The 17,094-nt window shown below is 35.7% G+C and overlaps 2 protein-coding genes across 6 annotated transcripts; both read right to left on the reverse strand.

Annotated features, from left to right (window-relative positions):
• Window positions 1-130: 130 nt before the first annotated feature.
• LOC112569225 lies at window positions 131-10,656 on the reverse strand. Of its 4 annotated transcripts, none has more exons than XM_025246955.1 (8): window positions 10,186-10,656; window positions 9,455-9,799; window positions 8,500-8,580; window positions 7,910-8,185; window positions 1,518-1,676; window positions 1,100-1,201; window positions 624-752; window positions 131-307 (listed from the first exon to the last, which is right to left on the reverse strand). In XM_025246955.1, the coding sequence occupies exons 1-7, from the start codon at window positions 10,271-10,273 to the stop codon at window positions 667-669; spliced, it is 1,137 nt and encodes a 378-aa protein (XP_025102740.1). In that variant the 5' UTR covers window positions 10,274-10,656; the 3' UTR covers window positions 131-307; window positions 624-666. The 4 variants fall into 4 exon arrangements, with proteins under 4 accessions (XP_025102740.1, XP_025102743.1, XP_025102741.1 ...); XM_025246958.1 differs by having other exon boundaries at window positions 8,509-8,580; window positions 10,186-10,655; XM_025246956.1 differs by having other exon boundaries at window positions 10,192-10,644.
• Window positions 10,657-13,560: 2,904 nt separating this feature from the next.
• On the reverse strand, window positions 13,561-14,952 carry LOC112568866. 2 transcript variants are annotated; one of them, XM_025246376.1, is made up of 3 exons: window positions 14,854-14,949; window positions 14,035-14,403; window positions 13,561-13,664 (listed from the first exon to the last, which is right to left on the reverse strand). In XM_025246376.1, the coding sequence occupies exons 1-3, from the start codon at window positions 14,939-14,941 to the stop codon at window positions 13,627-13,629; spliced, it is 495 nt and encodes a 164-aa protein (XP_025102161.1). In that variant the 5' UTR covers window positions 14,942-14,949; the 3' UTR covers window positions 13,561-13,626. The 2 variants fall into 2 exon arrangements, with proteins under 2 accessions (XP_025102161.1, XP_025102162.1); XM_025246377.1 differs by having other exon boundaries at window positions 13,568-13,664; window positions 14,860-14,952.
• Between the last annotated feature and the right edge of the window lie 2,142 nt (window positions 14,953-17,094).

A 17,094-nucleotide genomic window follows, 5' to 3' on the forward strand; every position in this document is an offset into this window, starting at 1 on the left:
TGAAATGTGACTTAACCGGAAGCTGTGAATACACCAGCCTCGTTTTAGTAGTTAAATCATCTGCCAGTAGTCCAGTAATACAAGTTCGAGGACAATCTCACAGTCAACTATTTCATGATATGACAAAATCAAAAGATGTTCTCTTGTTTAATTCAAAATTTCATGAGATGAAGATTTTGGTGAGTCAAGGAGGTCACATGAGATCAACTTTTGTTTATGAGGTCATTGTTGTCCCATGACCAGAAGAACTGTTGCAAGGAAACGCGCGCATGCTCACGCAGGTTGTTAAGCTCAGTGGGTGAGTCACCTAAAACAATTATTATGCATATTATTAACTCAGGGACCAAGTTTGAGTGCAAACAATCAATCAATATGTTTATATATTTACAGTCATCAGGTAGTTAATAAGCTCTATCAATCTCACCTTTACAATCATAGAAAGCATTTCAATGAATGACATCGTCTAGGACAGCCCTCGCTATTCGGACTCATTCTAGTGTGCTGGCGTGTCATCATACCTCTAATTGCCCTTGTGGATGAATAAAGTTGTATTGAATTGAATTGAAATTGAATTGAATTCAAGAAAAAATTCAATAAGACCCTTGTTTATCAAGATAGATGACCTTTGACACTCCCTGACATCCGTGGCTGGGATCAGAGCTGCGGTCAGTGTAGTTGTTTGATGTTCGTGCCTCCCTGTACTGGAATTTCATAGATGTTTGAGGCCCGAGGATAGTCTTCTAATGGCGGCTCTGATGAAATGGATGCAGGCAGAACTTTAGTTAAGATTGCAGAAAACACGAATGGTCTTTTTCTAACTAAGCACATGTTTTCGATTAATTTTTGGACACTTTACATATGATCATCATGTGGAATTTGCTAAATACAACCACATTTTGACAATGTGTCAAAACAGTCTCTTAAAGAAACGATAAATGCAGGACAAAGCGAAAAACAGCTAAACAGTAAAAATAAAATAAATATCACAGAAAAACAAAAAGCAAAAATAAAAGATAAAAGATATATATATATAGGTTGTATGTGAGAGAGATAAGATCGCTGTAATGTGGCTTATTTCATCCAGTAATATTTCTTGTACCTTCATCACATGAGCTCAACTTGTCTTTGCTATTAAAGGCCGTCATCAAGTAGCCATCTTCGTCTGTGCAGATGTATGATTCGTAGGTGTTGTTCCGGGATACTGGACAACCAAGCACCGACGATTTGAGAAAATATCTCTTACATACTGTCCCTTCTCTAATTCTGTTCCCTCGTTTAATCAAACCTGACATACTTTGTCAAATCTTCATCCATTTATTAAAATATCTCCTCCTCTTGTATATTTGCTGATTTGTAGTAATATCTTCGTTTAAGAAAATTCGCTATAAAGGTTAAACAATCAAATTTCTGACATTTAATGTATCGATGTTGTAATACATAAAGTTAAGCCTCTCTTTTTTTCACTAAGGCATAATGTCAACATAATAATTTGCCATGTTGCACTAACAAATATTTACCTGGACGTGACCGTCGGAAAAATCTAGTGAGGACTGAGTACCGTAACCCTTCCGATGCCCTGTTGGGTCTATCATAGGTGTTGGCTTCAACGGCAGATGTCACGTGGTTGCTCAACCTGTCTATCCACGTGCAACAGATGTGTGTATGACGAAGAGAAACTGCGCAGCCAGAATCAGATTTAATTCAGGTGAGAAAACTTTTGACCAACTATAACGAGTTTTAAGATTAAACCTGCAGAATTTTTTGTCATTGGATGATATCTAAACATCCTACCTTTGCTTCAGAAATTTACAGCTATTTAGCTGATACTGATTTTTATAATAATACACATATGCAGTCAATTATTAATAATGCCAATGAATATCCATAGACAAAATAACCCATGCACTTTCACCTACTCAAAAGTAATTCATTAATTAAGTCACTTCACTGCTGATTAACTCTTTTATTGTTCTCACCAAGGTAGTGTCGCAGTCTATGAATGTAGCCCGGATGTCGCCAACGGACGAAACCCAAAGCCAGCGCCACACCTGCGACGATGATCATCAGGACGATGATGACGACGACGTGGCTCTCTAATCCAGTTCTCTCGGGTTCGTGTGCAGCAGCGATGACTTCATTATTATTGTTTATGAAGTGATGGCTGGGAATGAAAGTAGAGGTTATGGTGGAGGTCTGAGTGCTCTTCGCCGTTTGAAGAGCAGTGGTCGCAACCCTCCCTTTTGTTGTTTTCTCTGCAGGTCAAAGAAACCGCCATGAAGGTTGAGCTATTCGCGCTAAAGCTTAATATGGTCTTCAGCTCTCAGACTAAACAGTTGATAACCTTGAATAATTTCATAGATTATGTTCAATACACTGATATAAGAATAATTATAAGAAGAAGATTTATACAACGCTTGTCTTCACTCTAGAGCAGACAATGCGCTTTACATAAATAAAAACAAATAACATCAAAATATAGTCAAATCACGTACCTATTGTTGTCGAGAGAAATGTCAACGCAATAATAATAATTAATTACCCCACACACCTTTTGATGAAGTTGGCTTTCGCGGTGCTTGTAGCATGGCTTGGTAATGGAGTATTGGTTGTAACTTCAACTGCTGAAAGTAAAACTAAAACTTTGACAGTTGTTGACCAAGTGCACCACACCCTACACGTTTCTTCCTTATACATCTAACTGAGCCTCAGCAAAAAGCCACTAAACAGAGTTATGAAATAATTCTGAATAAAAGGAAATTTTATATAATCTGAGAGTAAAATGCATTATAAATTGTGTTTCTTTTTTCTTTTTATTGTTTGGACAATTTATGGACACTTTGACAAGTATGAGAGAGACAACAGCACTTAGGTAGCTGCGCTGTTAGTTTATCATCATCATCATCATCATCATCATCATCATCATCATCATCATCATCATCATCATCATCATCATTTTACAGCCCAGCTAACATACATGTCCTCACACACTTTACATTTCACATCTAACATTTAAAAAAATCGAAATATCAAAATAAATAGCTATATAGGTTTGTCTGCATAAGCATATCTTTCAATATTGTTGTTTCAATTACATGTATTAGTATATATGTTTTCACTCAACACTTATCTTCTTAACTAACTTTATATATGAATCTCAATAGCAATCTATATCTACATAGCTATGTCTAAATCCATCTGTATATCTCTAACAAAATGTTTCAAAATAATCAATCTCTACATATATACCAAAATGTTAATAAAAAATCAAGAAAGATATATGTTTTTTGAATCGATATAAACAATTATCTTTAATTGATTTTTATGTACCCAGGTCTACTTGTATTACACGAAGTATCTATATCTAAGTTAATGATGATAGCTACATTTTTGTATTTAAATCAGTAAGTAGGACCACAAATCAATTTTGAGGTCAATAAATATTTCTGTCAATATATATATATAATTCCTATTACTAAAATATAGTTCGTATCTATACAAGATTGATTTTATTTCTAAAGGTTTCTGAACTAACCTTTCACAGAAATGTTGACAGTTCGTGTTATGTTGGTATTCCAAACATCGAACTTCCACTCGCCTGCATCTTGTGCCTGAAACTTTCTCTTAAAGACAAATTGCAGTCCACCCTCACTGGGTCTTGTTGAGCACTGGCATGATCCACTAAACTTGCTGCAGGTAGTTTGATTCAGGATGAATTTGCATGAACTGTCTGTCTTATAATGTAATCCACCTTTTGATACATACAAAGTTATTGCTTCTTCACGAGACATGTTGTAGATGAAGAAGTCAATTTCTGAGTTCGCTCCTTCCATAAATGTAAATGCCCTTTGAACTTTTATTTCCAGCGACAGACACTCACCTAACACGAATAAACGCTTATGGTAATAGTTTTTCTGCTTTTCTAGAACTCATTATATTAGAATTATTATTACATTTAGACATATTTATTTTTCATTAAAATTTTACTTCTTTTAATAATTTTACAAACAAAAACGGTCTTTTAGGAAACATCTCGAATGCACACACGCACAAACGTGCATACCTTCACACACATATCCACACACCCACTCACGCGCGCGCGCACACACACACACACGATATATATGTATGTATACTTTCACACAGATACACAAAGATACTACATTAAAAAAACTTTTACACATACTCAGCATTTCCTCTTTTCCCACTCACTTCTCCTATTCAAGCTCCAAACTCTCCAAATTCATCTCAAGTCAAATATTATTTCCAACCTGTACCTGGTGAAGATAGAAACAGTTGCAGGCCAGTCACAAGAGCCAGGAGGCAGAGTTCACGTGCACTGTGCCCGAAGCTATTCATGGCCGATGTTTTTGCTTAGAAAAAATTTTTCTGGGATGCTGTCCAAAAACGAATTAGATGGAAAGTTGAACTCGTGCTAATGCAATGTGCTCATCAAGATACAGGCTACGCAAGCCCAGTGAAGCTCCTCCTGTTCTGAAAAATCTGTTCCTGTTGGTACATCTCTTATTTATGTCCTTAATTTTCGAAATTGCTAACGGGACATAATTCCACCTTGATCCTAGCTTACCTTTTTACTAGATGGAAAATATTTCCTGGTTTGGAACAGTGTAACAACAGTGGAAACATGTAATAACGAAGTAAAAAATTACACAAACTTGTGATACTAATGTTTGCTTATTCTGTGTGTGTTCATATGTAAAGAGTTTTGATCCTGCCTACCATTGGTGACGATACTAAGAGTCACCCTATAAATGACCAGTATTTATTTCCCTCATACAAATGTTTTTAAATTTTGTTCTATTTAAAACTTACACATCAAGGTAACTTGAAAGTTTCCCATATGGTGGTTTATTTTACAGACTTAACCATAAAGACAATATCTAAGAATATATTTATATATTTTACTGGAGAGGGATGGCGCAAATTCAAGTGAAAGGGGCTTATTTAAGGAAATCCTTTCATTTCTAGAGATAGAGCTTTGTTATGATACATACAACATTCTTATTGTGTGTAAACATGTAAACAATTTCGCTTATTTAGTTCTGCTATGTAGTCTTCTCAATTTAATTCCATTAGACTAGGTAATGAGCCGCTCATCTTGCAGCACATTGTAACCTCCTGCAGTCATTGTTAATTTCTCAAACTGATTAAACAACAAAGGTAAGAAACTGAAAGTCTATAATAATAAACATAATGGCTATACATGACAAACTTCCCTTAAATCTTGAAAACAAGGGCGTAGCTACTCACCATCTATACTTAAGGATATTATTTTCTTTCAGGAAAAAGCACTACAATGAAGGACATAAATAAATTTACTTTCTCTAGACGGGAGTTGCTATGATCTAGAACTTACTTAAAGCACTTACAATGTCACTCTTTAAGTGACACTTTTCATGAGATGTGCCGCTCTAGTTTTTTTTCTGCCCAAATTTTATTGTTTTCTGTCAAACCTTCGTCAAAAAGAAAATAAGGAAGATTAGTCTTATTCACAAATAATATCACAACGAGTTACTGCCTTTCTCTCTTTTCTCTCCATCACTACTAAGGATTGTTCACCATGCAAACTGTATTTTATTTTCTCTTTAAAGGTCTGAATAAAATATTTCTCTTATAGAAATGGAAAGGAGCTACAAGAAACTTCCATCTCACGACGCCTTTGAAGAAATTGCTAACAGGACATAATTCCTTCATGGATCCTCGCGTACTTTTGTTTTTACTACATGGACCATATTTTCTCCGGAGACATATTTCCTGGTTTGGAACAGTTTAACAACAGTAGTAACATGTAAGCATGAAGTAAAAAATTACACAAATATGTTATAGGGATATTTGCTTATTTTGCGTTTGTTCATGTGTAAAGAGTTTTGATCCTGCCTTACCATTGGTGACGATGCCATATAAATGACCATTATTTATTTCCCGCACTCGGTTAAAGATGTTTAAATATACTTGATAATAAAATGTAAGTTAAACATTCAAACTGAAGGCACACATTTTGTGAGGAACCAAGAGAATTTTCCATTTCAAGTGAATTTTGTCAGAGAATTAAGCATTACTTTTAAAACAATATGAAAAAAATAATCAGCTTACAACTGGTTTTAGAAAGACTCAAAATGGGAAACTATTTTTTTCACTATTACCTCCAGTCTGGGTAAGTGTCTCTATTCAAAGACATGCTTTTGAATCTAGCCACGAGTATAAGATATATATAAAGAGAGAGATAAGTAGGAGCTAGAAATGAAAAGTCAAAGTAGGACAATCTATGGACCGAAGAAGGAGTCGATAGGATGCTGCTGATGACAGGATTTTCTGTACTAAACTCACACAGACAGATGGATTCAATGACTGCTCACCAAGCCTGTAAAAATAATAGGAATGTTTAACAACGACTAATGGCTGACAATGAAAGTCCTGCGACTTGTTTTTGTTTTTCTTCATATTTCTATTCATCCCTTTTCTCTCTTTTTTTTACAAAGCTGAAGCGAAGACAAAAGAGTAATTGCTTCCTTTTTGTCACGCGAGTGGGATTACCAATTACGGGTTTATTATGAACTAAAAATGTTCTAAGAAAGTTAAAAATGCGATCAACTTCACTGTCGTAACACATTTCAGAAAAGAAGAAGGGGAAATGAAAGAACTTTTTGAAGCTGATTAGGAAACTATTATACGCCTTTGATGTCCTATACACCCTCATTGAACCTTTACATGGACATGCAAACATCATTGTGTGTGGTCTGGACAACGGGATGCATTGTGTTTGATTGTGATTGTGTATTTGTAAATTGTTTCCTGTTCTGTTCACAAGAATTGTACTGCAAGAGTGTGACTGCTGACCGTCAAGAAAGGAGTTTTCATAATGACATGTTATTTTGCAGAGTCTCTTATCTGTCATTTTGAAATATTGTCTCTTAATATTAGTACATACAGTCCTTTGATATTAGTACGTTAGTATATAACAGTACAAAGATAAAGGTCGCCTAGGACGGACCCAGCCCTGCAAGGTGCAACAAAACGTGAACTGTGGTTCATGATGACAAGTTTGTTGTTGTATATCATCACGATGTTATGACAGTGTTGAGAGTTTCTTTTCAGTTTTCTAGAGGAAGTTGAAAGCTGTGTGGACAATACGTGTGACGTCAGTCCATCTTCTCGTTCTTCTTACCATCCTTCAACCCTTCAACTCTTCATCTTCTCACCTCAAATGTGTAGGTGTTTATAAAACATCCTGTGTTACAGGACATCCAGTTACTAAAACAATCGCTCCAACATGGCAGTTTTTTATTGTTTTCTGTCAAGCCTTCGGGAAAAGGAAAATGAGGAAGATTAGTCTTATGCACACGTAATATCACGAGTTACTGCCTTTCTCTCTTTTCTTCCCATCACTGCTAACGATTGCTCATAATGCAAGTTATATTTTTTCTCTTTAAATTTCTTATTAAACACTCTCTCTTACAGAAATGAAAAGGAGCTACAAGTGACTTCAATCTCATGACACTTCTGCATGCAAACATCTGAATATGTGTTTGAACATAAAAAGATTCTCTCACTTGCACTTCCACCGCCACCCAAAGGCCCTTACAGACTAGAATGGTGTGGAACCCAACAGAATGGGTCTCTACTCACCCAAAACGGCTTGTGGCAGATCGGTCGATACAAAATGAAAAACTGTGACTGTCATGGCCACGGTCCAGCACCGTCTGTTACTTGATGACGACTACCCATGACGTCAAAGAAGGAAAAAGTAAAATCAAGGAAGCTGTGCGCGCTCGCGCAAGACGTAAGACAAAGAGGGGACAAAAGCGTGAAGAAAACACCTAACGATGGGCGAGCTCAGTATGGGAGGCATGCAAGGATGACAGCACGATCGCTGACACGCGACAGTTCTCACCAAGGTAGTGTCGCAGCCTATGAATGTAGCCCAGATGTCGCCAAACGACGAAACCCAAAGCCAGCACTACACCTGCGACGACGATCAGCAGGACGATAATGACAACAATGTAGCTCTCTAATCCAGTTCTCTGAGGTTCGTGTGCAACACCGACGTCTTCACTATTATTATTTATGAAGTGATGGCTGGGAATGAAAGTAGAGGTTATGGTGGAGGTCTGAGTGCTCTTCGCCGTTTGAAGAGCAACGGTCACAGCCCTCGCTTTTGTTGTTTTCTCTGCAGGTCAAAGAAACCGCCATAAAGGTTGAGCTAATCACACCAAAGCTATTATGGTCTTCAGCTCTCAGAATAAACAGTTCATAACCTTAAATAATTTGATAGATTATGTTCAGTACACTGATGTAAGAATAATTATGAGAAGAAGATTTATACAGTGCTTGTCTTCACTCTAGAGCAGACTTAATGTGCTTTAAATAAATAAATAAAAACAAATAACATCAAAATATAAAGTCAAAGCCCTTACACAGTTCGAAAAATATAATTTTCTCTTATCTTTACATATATATAAACACAAGAGAAATAATAATTACCCCCCACACCTTTTGGTGAAGTTGGCTTCGCGGTCATTGGAGCATGGCTTGGTAATGGAGTATTGGTTGTAACTTCAACTGCTGAAAGTAAAACTAAAACTTTGACAGTTGTTGACCAAGTGTACCACACCCTACACGTTTCTTCCTTATACATCTAACTGAGCCTCAGCAAAAATCCATCAAAAAGTGTTATGAAATAATAAAGGACATTTTTTATAATCTGAGGGTAAAATGCATTATAAATTGCGTTTCTTTTTTCTTTAAGAATATTGTTATGACAAATGGTTTGGACAATTTATGGACACTTTTACAAGTATGAGAGAGATAGAAACACTCAGGTAGCCGTGCTGTTAATTTATCATCATAATCATCATCATCATCATCATCATTTTACAGCCCAGTTTGCGTACATGTTCGCATCACACACTTTACATTTCCCATCTACCATTTAAGCCAAATCGGAATAAATAGTTACATAGCTTTGTCTGCATAAGCATCTCTATCAAAATTGTTGTTTCAATTACATGTACATATGTTTCACTCAACACTTATCTTATTAACTAACTTTATATATAAACTTCTCAATAGCAATGTATATCGATATAGCTATGTCTAAATCCATCTGTATATCTCTAACAAAATCTTTCAAAATAATCAATCTCTATATCTATACCAAAATGTTACTAAAAAATTCAAGAAAGATATGTTTTTGTATCGATAAAAACAATTATCTTTAATTGATTTTAATGTACCCAGGTCTACTTGTATTACACGAATATCTATATCTAAGTTAATGATGATAGCTACATTTTTGTATTTAAATCAGTAAGTAGGACCATAAATCAATTTTGAGCTCAATAAATATTTCTGTCAGTTATATGTATAATTACTATTTCTTAAATATAGTTCGTATCTGTACAAGATTGATTTTATTTCTAAAGGTTTCTGAACTAACCTTTCACAGAAATGTTGACAGTTTGTTCTATGTTCGTATTCCAAACATCGAACTTCCACTCGCCTGCATCTTGTGCCTGAAACTTTCTCTTAAAGACAAATTGCAGTCGACCCTCACTGGGTCTTGTTGAGCACTGACATGGTCCACTAAACTTGCTGCAGGTAGTTGGATTCAGGATGAATTTGCATGAACTGTCCATTTTATAATGTAATCCATCTTTTGATACAAACAAAGTTATTGCTTCTTCTCGAGACATGTTGTAGATGAAGAAGTCTATTTCTGAGTTCGCTCCTTCCAAAACTGTAAATGCACTTTGACCTTTTATTTCCAGCGACAGACACTCACCTAGCATGAATAAACACTTATAGTAATAGTTTTTCTGCGTTTCTAGAACTGATTATATTAGAATTATTATTACATTTAGACATATTTATTTTTCATTAAAATTTTACTTCTTTTAATAATTTTACAAATAAAAACGGTCTTTTAGGAAACATCTCGAATGCACACACGCACAAACGTGCATACCTTCACACACATATCCACACACCCACTCACGCGCGCACACACACACACATACGATATATATGTATGTATACTTTCACACAGACACACAAAGATACATCAAAAACTTTTACACATACTCATTATTTCCTCTCTTTCCCACTAACTTATTCCTATCCTAATTCCAAACTCTCCAAATTCACCTCAAGTAAAATATTATTTCCAACCTGTACCTGGTGAAGATAGAAACAGTTGCAGGCCAGTCACAAGAGCCAGGAGGCAGAGTTCACGTGCACTGTGCCCAAGGCTATTCATGGCTGACTTTTTTGCTTTGAACAAATCTTTTCTGGGTCGTTGTCCAAAAACAATTAGATGGTAAGCTTCACTCGGGTTAACCTAATGCTCTCAGTACATCAAGATACAGGCTACAAAAGACCATTGGTGCTCCTCGTGTTCTGTACAGTCTGTTCCTGTTGGTATCTCTTTTTTATGTCCTTAATTTTCAAAATTGCTAACAGGACATAATTCCTCCAAGGATCCTCGCGTACTTTTGTTTTTACTACATGAACCATATTTTCTCCGGGGACATATTTCCTGGTTTGGAACAGTTTAACAACAGTAGTAACATGTAATCATGAAGTAAAAAATTACACAAATATGTGATAATGATATTTGCTTATTTTGCGTTTGTTCATATGTAAAGAGTTTTGATATTGCCTACCATTGGTGACGATGCCATATAAATCACCAGTATTTATTTCCCTCACTCGGTTACAGATGTTTAAATATACTTGATAATAAAATGAAAATTAAACATTCCAAACTGAAGGCACACATTCTGTTAAGAACCAAGAGATTTTTCCACTTCAAGTGAATTTTTCTGTCAGAGAATTAAGACCTACTTTTAAAACAATATGAAAAAAATAATCAGCTTACAACTGGTTTTAGAAAGACTCAAAATGGGAAACTATTTTTCACTATTATTTCACTATTCACCAGTCTGCCTATGGTAAAGTGTCTACACCCAAAGACATGCGTTTGAATCTTGCCAGAGTATGAGAGATATATAGAGAGAGATAAGTAGGAGCTAGAAATGAAAAATCAGAGGATGACAATCTATGGACCAATGCAGGAGTCGATAGGATGCTGCTGATGACAGGATTTTCTGTGTCAGACATTCTGTGTTAGACAAAAACATATCAAGACATTTGGTTACATCAACCTTTTGTAGCTACCAAACTCAGTACTAAACTCACACAGATGGATTCAATGACTGCTCATCAAGCCTGTAAAAGTAATAGGAATGTTTAACAACGACTAATGGCTCACAATGAAAGTCCTGCGACGTGTTTTTCCTTTTGTTCCTATTTCTATTCATCCCTTTTCTCTCTTTTTTTACAAAGCTGAAGCGAAGACAAAAGAATAATTGCTTCCGTTTAGCCACGCGAGTGGGATTACCAATTACGGGTTTATTATGAACTAAAAAATGTTCTAAGAAAGTGAAAAATGCAATCAACTTCACTGTCGTAACACATTTCAGAAAAGAAGAAGCGGAAATGAAGGAACTTTTTGAAGCTGATTAGGAAACTATTATACGCCTTTGATGTCCTATACGCCCTCATTGAACCTTTACATGAACATTCAAACATCATTGTGTGCTGTCTGGACAACGGGATGCATTGTGTTTGATTGTGATTGTGTTTTTGTAAATTGTTTCCTGTTCTGTTCACAAGAATTGTACTGCAAGAGTGTGACTGCTGACTTCAAGAAAGGAGTTTTCATAATGACATGTTATTTTGCAGAGTCTCTTATCTGTTATTTTGAAATATTGTCTTTGCTATTAGTATATAACAGTCCTTTGATATTAGTACATTAGTATATAACAGTACAAAGGGCAAAGGTCGCCTAGGACTGAGTCAACCCTACATGGTGCAGCAAAATGTGAACTGTGGTTCATGGTGACGTTTGTTGCTGAATATCATTATGATGTTGTAACAGTGTTGAGAGTTTCATTTCAGTTTTTCTAGAGGAAGTTGAAAGCTGTGTGGACAACACATGAGACATCAGTCCGTCTTCTCGTTCTTCTTACCATCCTTCAACTCTTCACCTTCTCACTTTAAACTGGTAGAAGTTTATAAAACATCCTGTGCTACATGACCTCCAGTTGCTAAAACAACCTCTCTATCTTGGCAGGTTTTAATTTTTTCTGTCAAACCTTCGTGAAAAAGAAAATGAGGAAGATTAGTCTTATCCACAGTTAGCTTCACAACGAGTTACTGCCTTTCTCTCTTTTCTTTCAATCACTGCTAACGATTATTCATAATGCAAACTCTATTGTACTTTCTTTAAAGCTCTGGAAAAAAAAACTTTCTCTTACAGAAATGGAAAGGAGCTACAAGGAACTTCAATCTATATTGTGTATTGTTTGCTACTTTACGTCTACACTTCAAGTTTACTCACCTTTCATCTCCATTGTCCAGTTCCATGTCTTTCCCAACAGTTGTATCGAGGATGTTGTGTGACAACCCCTCTATTGCCCGTTTTGTTCCTCGCTGACTCTCGGGCTCGATGTTCCCTTTTCACATTTTAAAATTTCCCCCGTATTTCGTCGCTAGTGTTGCGGCTCCTAGAGATGACACTTTGCATGCAATCAGCTTCCAAATGATGCTTTGTCCCTATAGGACAAATCTAAACGTAGGCTGGATGTAATTATTTTTCTATTTTATAAAATGTTCTCGAGCAACATCGTCACCTCGTTTTCAGAAAAACTTGCCTTTCGTATTGTTTAACCTGGTTTGATTCCATATTGCTTTTGAAATGCTCGACCCGTAAACGCACGCGCAGTGACGGAGGCACCCTCGAAGTGACTAGAATACACCCTGGGTTTAGTGACCCAGTCTACTTTCTTCCCATGAGCATGCCGATAGCCCTTAACGGTTGGTGCCTTAACCAATGGTCATTACTTGTCCGACGTCCATGAATATATCCCCAGGATGATGATAACTAGAGTAAACACAACGATGACACGAATTCCATCTTGGTGGCGCCATCATTCAGTAGACTGATTCTCTGTAGTCAGCAAATATTTATATAGCGCATTTCTCGACTATAATGTAAACAGTGCGCTTTACACAAATAAAAAAACATATCATATCAAAATTTAGTCAAAGCACTTCCAGGTGGTACCAGCTGCATTCGTGGTCCCGTGAAATGTAAACACAAAATACAATTCAAAAGTTATCATCTCTCACACAAAGAGACGTTTTAAAAGTAAATGTCTCACAGGCTATACAAGGGTGAGGTCTCAAAAGAGGTGGAGGATAAAATGATGATTAATCGAAACAATAAATTATTTATTAACATTATTATTAGACCTGTTTATAAATAAATACCAAACTCTAATATTTATTGCAATAAGATCACTGTGCGTTATGGATTACTAGAAAAAAATTGTGACTGAAAGTGAATGCAAAATTATACCCAATCCACAAAATATATCTCTGGATATTAAACACCAGCGGGTATAACTAATTACTCCACACACCTTTAAATAAAGTTGGCATCGTCGTCTCTGGAGCATCGTTTCGTACGGGAATATGATGAGTAACTTCAACTGCTGAAAGTAAGACAAACAAAACGCACTCATACTAATTTTTTTTTCCTTGCACTCAATTGCACCCAATTTGTCCAACCAAGCAAAAATCCACTGTAAAGAGTCATTAATTAATCTTGAATAAAAGATAACACTTCAGTATACCTATATCGAAATATTTATAAGCAATTCAACATGGGAATAATTGTATAAAAAAACCCTCTTCAAAATTTATATTCATATCAATTTAAACAATTATATCTCATTTTTAATGTACCCTGGTCCACTTGTACTTACACGAGTATCTATATCTAAGTTAATGGGGATAGCTACATTTTTGTGTCAAATCAGTAGGTAGGCTCACACGTGTACTTTAAGCTCAATAAATATTTCTATCAACGTGTATCATTCTTATTTCTAACATAAAGCTGGATTTGTACGGGATTGGCCTTATGTTTAGAGGGTTCTTGTGCTAATAACTAACCTTTCCCAGTATTGTTGACAGTTTGTTTCACAGAAATGTTGACAGTTTGTATTATGTTGGTATTCCAAACATAGAACCTCCACTCGCCTGAATCTTGCTCCTGAAACTTTCTCTTAAAGACAAATTGCAGTCGACCCTCACTGGGTCTTGTTGAGCACTGACATGGTCCACTAAACTTGATGCAAGTAGTTTGATTCAGGACGAGTTTGCATGAACTGTCCATCTTATTATGTAATCCACCTTTTGATACATACAAAGTTATTGCTTCTTCGCGAGACATGTTGTAGATGAAGAAGTCAATTTTTGAGTTCGCTCCTTCCAAAACTGTAAATGCACTTTGACCTTTTATTTCCAGCGACAGACACTCACCTAACACAAATAAACACTCGTGGTAATAGTTTTATACGTTTATATAATTTATAACATTAGAATTATTATTACATATGCATCTATTTATTTTACTTTAAAATTGTGCATCTTTATTCATTTATAAAATTAAAAATGAATTTTTAGGACACTTCCTGAATGCCTACACACGCACACACGTACATATCTTCAGATATCTAACCACAAATCTATTTACACGAGCTTGCACACTATACTTATAACAAGACACTTTCACACAGACGCCAATACACTTTTACAAACAAACAAAGACACAAACAAACACACAAATAAACACACAAACAAACACACAAATAAACACACAAACAAACACACACAAAAACACACAGAGTATTTCCTCTCTTTCCCACTCACATTCTCCTATCCGAGCTCTAAACTCTCCCAGTTCATCTCAAGTCAAATATTATTTCCAACCTGTACCTGGTGAAGATACAAACAATTGCAGGCCAGTCACAAGAGCCAGGAGGCAGAGTTCACGTGTACTGTGTTCGAAACTACTCATGGCTGATGTTTTTGCTTGGAAAAATTCTTTTTAAGGTTGTCGAAAAACAATTAGATGGTAAGTTAAACTCGTGTTAATCTAATTTTCTTAAAATATTAAAATACAAATTTCATGACCCGTGTGGTGTTCTCGTCTTGATCACAATCTGCTGCTTGTGGTTCATCTCTTATTTATGTCCTTAATTTTTACAAGTGCTAAAAGGACATGATTAGTTTGTGGTCCTTGCCTAAATGTTTGTCAAGCATGATTGGAGGAAACATTTTTTCTCTGGTGACATATTCCTGGTTTGGGACAGCGTAACAACATCGGTAACTATTACAATTAACAATGTAGTATTGAAACAATCTGCTACCTTGTGATCATCACATTTGATTGTTTTGTATCTGTTGATCCTGACTACCAATGGTGATGATATAAAAGCTCAGTAAATGATCAGTAATTGCATTTTATACTAGGTTAAAGATTTTTTAATTAGCTAGAGGCATACACCGATTAGGCAGGCCATGAATGATGGGCATAAACTTCTGGTATCAACTAGGAAAATATTTTCACTTAAAATGAGTTTTTTTCTGTTTGAGAATTTAAACCAGCTTTAAATATTATAAAATATAAGCTTAACAACAGGTTTGAAAAAGTCGTATTATGGAAAACCATTTTTGCATGTGGTAAAATGTCTGCAGTCGAAGACACGCCTCTGGGTGCCATACTTTTAGAAATGAGTAACTCTATGTATAGAAGTAGGAGCCAGAAATTAAGAAAATATAAGTAATTTTCAGGACCATCTATGGACAAACGGAGGAACCGACGGGATGCTGCTGATGACATTCTGAAATATTAAGTAACTATGAAGTAATTACACTCTTTGAACTCGATTCTCACGACGGTAAAGAAGAAGTGCATATCACATCCACCAATAAATAATCAGTATTTATCTACTTATTTATTCATGTCACTTGATAAAAAGATTAATTTAAAATACTCAAAAAAACAACAACATCCCAACCAAGGCAGACAGCGGCAACAAAAAGTGAAAAAAGACATGAAAGACAAGACATTGAACTCTTTTTGGAACCAACAGACTCCTACCAGTTCAAGCTAATCTTAAAAATGTATTTGTTACAGAAAATAAATTCTTCTTCTTGTTGTCCTCTTCGTGCATCAGGTTGCACATAAGGCCTCGACCAGAGTCCGCCGGCGAAGCTATTCTTGTGTCGAAGCTATTTTATCAGAAAATAAATTATATGTATATTAAAAATAAAGAATACAATCAGCAATCAAACAATAATATCAAAACCAACGAGGAAAATAATTTGCCAAGTGAAATTAAAACAATAATTGAAAAGGAACTAGGAAACTAATAGACGATCAACTTAACCATACATGTGCTAATTTCTTTAAATTAAATAAATCCAATCAGAAAAAGATAGAAAAAAAACTATATTATATTATGTATAAAGATGCTCATTGATGCACTTTTAAAGATTAGCACCCCAAACGTATGTAAAACTGTAACAAAAACAAGCAAGAAAGAGAATTCAGTAAAACCTTAACAGTATATATAAAATTGACATCAAAAATAAAGAGCGTTTTTGCAACAGCGAATTATGAAATATTGTACTTTCATTAGTTGCAAGTGTGGAGGCGAGCCATCCAGATAATTAAGTTAGTATAAATCAGAAAGGAAATTGAAACAAATTAGAGGAAATAAATAAAAAAGTAAAGGTAAAGGTCGTGTCCTTTCATTGGGGAGTGAGGTGTTCTACATTCCACTTTTCTTGGGGCTAGCTTTTAGTGTGAGGGCGGTGTCCCTTTCTGCTCTACCCTCCATAACCCTCATTGTAGTCATACCCTTCTCGACAGCTGGGTGGACTGCAAGAAATTTGTTGCGCCACACGGGTATCGAACATGGCTTGCTGCTGGGATGTAGACTTAGCTGCTGACTCGGCGTAAAGCACCAGTTCCTCACTACCTTCCTTAAATCATTGCTAATGTAGTATTTCTCTCAACTGAAAAATTACAAAATAAAAAAATCTCGGCAGACGTTTCCGAGGGCAGATCTCCGATATTTTATTTATTTTTTTGCAAATGACAAAAAAAAAACATATAATTCATTGTACACTTTCGTTATGAGTGTCGGTTTGACTTTTGTATGC

The sequence above is a fragment of the Pomacea canaliculata genome, linkage group LG7, assembly GCF_003073045.1.
Source record: "Pomacea canaliculata isolate SZHN2017 linkage group LG7, ASM307304v1, whole genome shotgun sequence".
In the NCBI taxonomy this organism is placed as follows: Eukaryota; Metazoa; Mollusca; class Gastropoda; order Architaenioglossa; family Ampullariidae; genus Pomacea; species Pomacea canaliculata.

Bases quoted from the DNA above. Each gene is read 5' to 3' on its own strand.
- LOC112569225 (XM_025246955.1), bottom strand. From the start codon at position 10,273: ATGAATAGCCTTGGGCACAGTGCACGTGAACTCTGCCTCCTGGCTCTT. The intron at 1,677-7,909 runs GTGAGAACTGTC...CTGGCTGCGCAG, and splicing joins TAGGCTGCGACACTACCTTG to TTTCTCTTCGTCATACACAC. The intron at 753-1,099 runs GTACAAGAAATA...CCATTTCATCAG, and splicing joins GTTGAGCTCATGTGATGAAG to AGCCGCCATTAGAAGACTAT.
- LOC112568866 (XM_025246376.1), bottom strand. From the start codon at position 14,941: ATGAGTAGTTTCGAACACAGTACACGTGAACTCTGCCTCCTGGCTCTT. The intron at 14,404-14,853 runs GTTGGAAATAAT...TATTTGTGTTAG, and splicing joins TGTATCTTCACCAGGTACAG to GTGAGTGTCTGTCGCTGGAA. The intron at 13,665-14,034 runs GTTAGTTATTAG...GACTCTTTACAG, and splicing joins TGTCAACAATACTGGGAAAG to TGGATTTTTGCTTGGTTGGA.